This window comes from Mastomys coucha, unplaced genomic scaffold (assembly GCF_008632895.1).
Source record: "Mastomys coucha isolate ucsf_1 unplaced genomic scaffold, UCSF_Mcou_1 pScaffold6, whole genome shotgun sequence".
NCBI lineage: Eukaryota > Metazoa > Chordata > Mammalia > Rodentia > Muridae > Mastomys > Mastomys coucha.
In genome coordinates, this window is record NW_022196912.1 from 116742442 (window position 1) to 116745460 (window position 3019).

The 3019-nt window shown below is 45.8% G+C and overlaps 1 protein-coding gene across 1 annotated transcript in view; it reads left to right on the top strand.

The window, feature by feature from the left end:
• Nucleotides 1-2720: 2720 nt before the first annotated feature.
• LOC116080263 (cytochrome c oxidase subunit 8C, mitochondrial) overlaps nt 2721-3019 on the top strand; it is a 1562-nt gene continuing 1263 nt past the window's right edge. Inside the window, exon 1 of the mRNA XM_031356608.1 lies at nt 2721-2973. Within this exon, the coding sequence (XP_031212468.1) occupies nt 2848-2973 (126 nt within the window). The 5' untranslated portion in view covers nt 2721-2847. The remainder of the gene's footprint in view (nt 2974-3019) is intronic.

The following is a 3019-nucleotide window of genomic DNA, read 5'->3' on the forward strand; positions in this document are numbered from 1 at the left end:
ACCCACATGGCACACAATCATCAGTAACTCAAATTCCTAGGGATCGGATGCCCTCTTCTGGACTCCTCAGGCACAGACAAATGTGTTACTGGCAAAGCACTCAGTTCTTTTCAGAGCATGGGCTTGCCACAGCCATGGCAAATGTGGCCCCCTTTACAATCTTTCTCAGCCTGGGCTTCCTCTGTGGCAGTATGCTATCATTTTTCCTGGGACCACGTGTTAGTCTCAGGGCTAAGGCTTTTTCTTGGGCTCATAAGCCTATATAATACCTCTCCTAGATCTTTTGTCCCATCTTTATTTTTATTTGTTGTTGAAAACTCTAAAAAACTAAATTTAAAGCTATCGTGGAGTATCTAGGGTTCTACTACCTCCTTTTCTTTGCCTTACTTGCTGTCTTAGTTAGGGTTTCTAATGTTAATGCACTTGGGAAGCAGAGGCAGGAGGATTTCTGAGTTCAAGGCCAGCCTGGTCTATAGAGTGAGTTCCGGGACAGCCAGGGCTACACAGAGAAACCCTGTCTTGAAAAACCAACCAACCAAACAAACAAACAAACAAAAGAATGTAGGGTTTAAAAATATATATATATATATTTTAAATTTTATGTGTATGGTGCTTGCTTTGTCTCCATATCTGTGTACCATATATGTGTGTAGTGCCTGAGGAGGCCTGAAGAGGGGGTAAAATCCCCTTGAGCTGGAGCTACAGATGACTGTAAGCTGCTTTATAGGTGCTGGGAGTCAAACCCAGATTTGGAAGAGCAGCCAGTGCTTTTAAATGCTGAGACATCTCTGCAGTCCAACTTCTTAATTTAATTAAAGCATATATGTGTAAGTTATCCCCCAAAGCCTCCCTCTCTCTTTCCTCGAATGAGTTTCCTCACATGGGTAAAAAATGAAGAGAGTCAAGAGAGGACTGGCTGGATGCTCATTGTTGTTGGACACCACGGGTGCTGGTCACAGCCCCGGGATAGTGCAGTGCTTGTGGGCATCCATCAACATGGCTCAGGAATGGTCCAGCAGCCCCGAGTCCAGGACACATCCTGCTACTGCCTCCACCATCTCTCTGAGCTACCTTGCTCTTCCAGAGCCTGACAGTTCTTCTGTGGAGCTCTGGAAGCCTCTGCACTCCACACTAACTTTGCTCCATGTCCACTCCTGGTATTCTGTGTTACTATGGTTTGTTTTCTCCCAGGGTGCCCTATTCTCCCCATTCTCACACTTTGTTCATTTATAGTCTCATCCTGAGGGTATAGATTTATTCTCCAGGGTAGGAAGACATCCCTTTGAGCATGTAGTCCAAAAGTAGAGGAGGAGGAATGGGGGACCTGGCAATTTGTTCTTTTATTTTGGATGGCAACACACACACACACACACACACACACACACACAGGGGTGCAGGAGGGGGAAGAACCATTTATGCAAAGAAGTCTCTTAGTTTTTCAAGACAGGGTTTCTCTGTGTAGCCCTGGTTGTCCTGGAACTCACTCTGTAGACCAGGCTGGCCTCAAATTCGGAAATCTGCCTGCCTCTGCCTCCCAATTGCTGGGATAAAAGGTGTGTGCCACCACCGCCCAGTTTCTTTTTCTTTTTAAAAAATATTTATTTAATTATTTTATATATCTGAGTACACTGCAGCTGTTTTCAGACACACCAGAAGAGGGCATCAGATCCCATTACAGATGGTTGTGAGCAACCATGTGGTTGCTGGGAATTGAACTCAGGACCTCTGGAAGAGCTGTCAGTACTCTTAACCACTGAGCCATCTCTCTAGCACCTTTCTTTTCTATCTATCTATCTATCTATCTATCTATCTATCTATCTATCTATCTACCTATCTATCTATTTGAGACAAGGTTTGTCTGTGTCCTGGAACTTGCTCTGTAGATCAGGCTAGCCTCTAACTCATTGATCCACCTGCTTCTGCCTTGAGATTGAAGGCATGCACCATCTCTACTCGGGTTGAAAACCTGATCTTACTCATGTCTCTCTTTCCTCTTTTAGTTTCTTTGTTCCCTTTCCTCCCTCATTCCCTTCTCACTGTCTCCTTTTCTTCCTCCTTTCTTTCTCACATAGCTCAGGTTGGCCTCCTGCTCTCACCTTCTTAGCATGCATGGCCTTGACCTCCCAATCCCCCTGCTTCCAAACTAATGCTGGAATTACAGAAGTGGTCCACTATGAATGGCTTTTTTCTGTTCGTTTGTTTTCATTGTTAAAAATTAGTTTCCAGGTATGGAAGAAGAGTTATAACCAAGTAAAGCAAAGCTAAAATATACACATATTTACTTTGTTCTGGTTTGTAAAAGAGTAAGTTACAATGGTTTTAGCTCAATTACTGTTGTAATATGCATAGAGCCCGGAGTAAAAGCGTCAGGACCACAAAAACAAATAGAAAAGGAAGTTTAAAAAAATACCAGGAAGACGATCTATGGCAATTTTAATTCATATTCTAGAGCAGTGTAAAAATGGTATGATATGTGCTATTTACTAAAGGCAACGGGATATTGCCAGCGTAGATGTTGGCAGCAAATAGGTGCTTCACCTTACATGAGGAGAAGAAAATCAGAAGATCCTGAGTGTGGCAAAGAGTTTGGGCGAGGGCAGGAAGCAGGTAGAAAGTGACAGGGGCACACAGCACGTGCGGCCGAGGAGCAGGGTAGGGTAAAAGCACAAATTCCATTCTAAGGGCTTGAGCGGTTGGTGCGCATGCTCACACCAGTAGCCCACCCTTTGCACGCATGCTCACACCAGCTGCCCGCCCTTTCCTCGCGCACACTTTACCAACGGCCTTCGACCCCGGCACTGGTGGTCTCCGGTTCGCTCCGCCTCAGTGGCCCTTTTCTCACCTGCAATGTCTCGCCTGCGGCTGTTCTGCTCTTCACTCCTCCGCCACCGTGCAGTCCTGTTCTCGAAGCCTGGCCACTCGGGCCGCTTCAGCCACTCAGAAAGGCCACAAAACCAAGACCTGTCACCCATGGTGAGGTAGAACCCGCCAAAGGATCCATCCAAATGGGTGCGGAGGG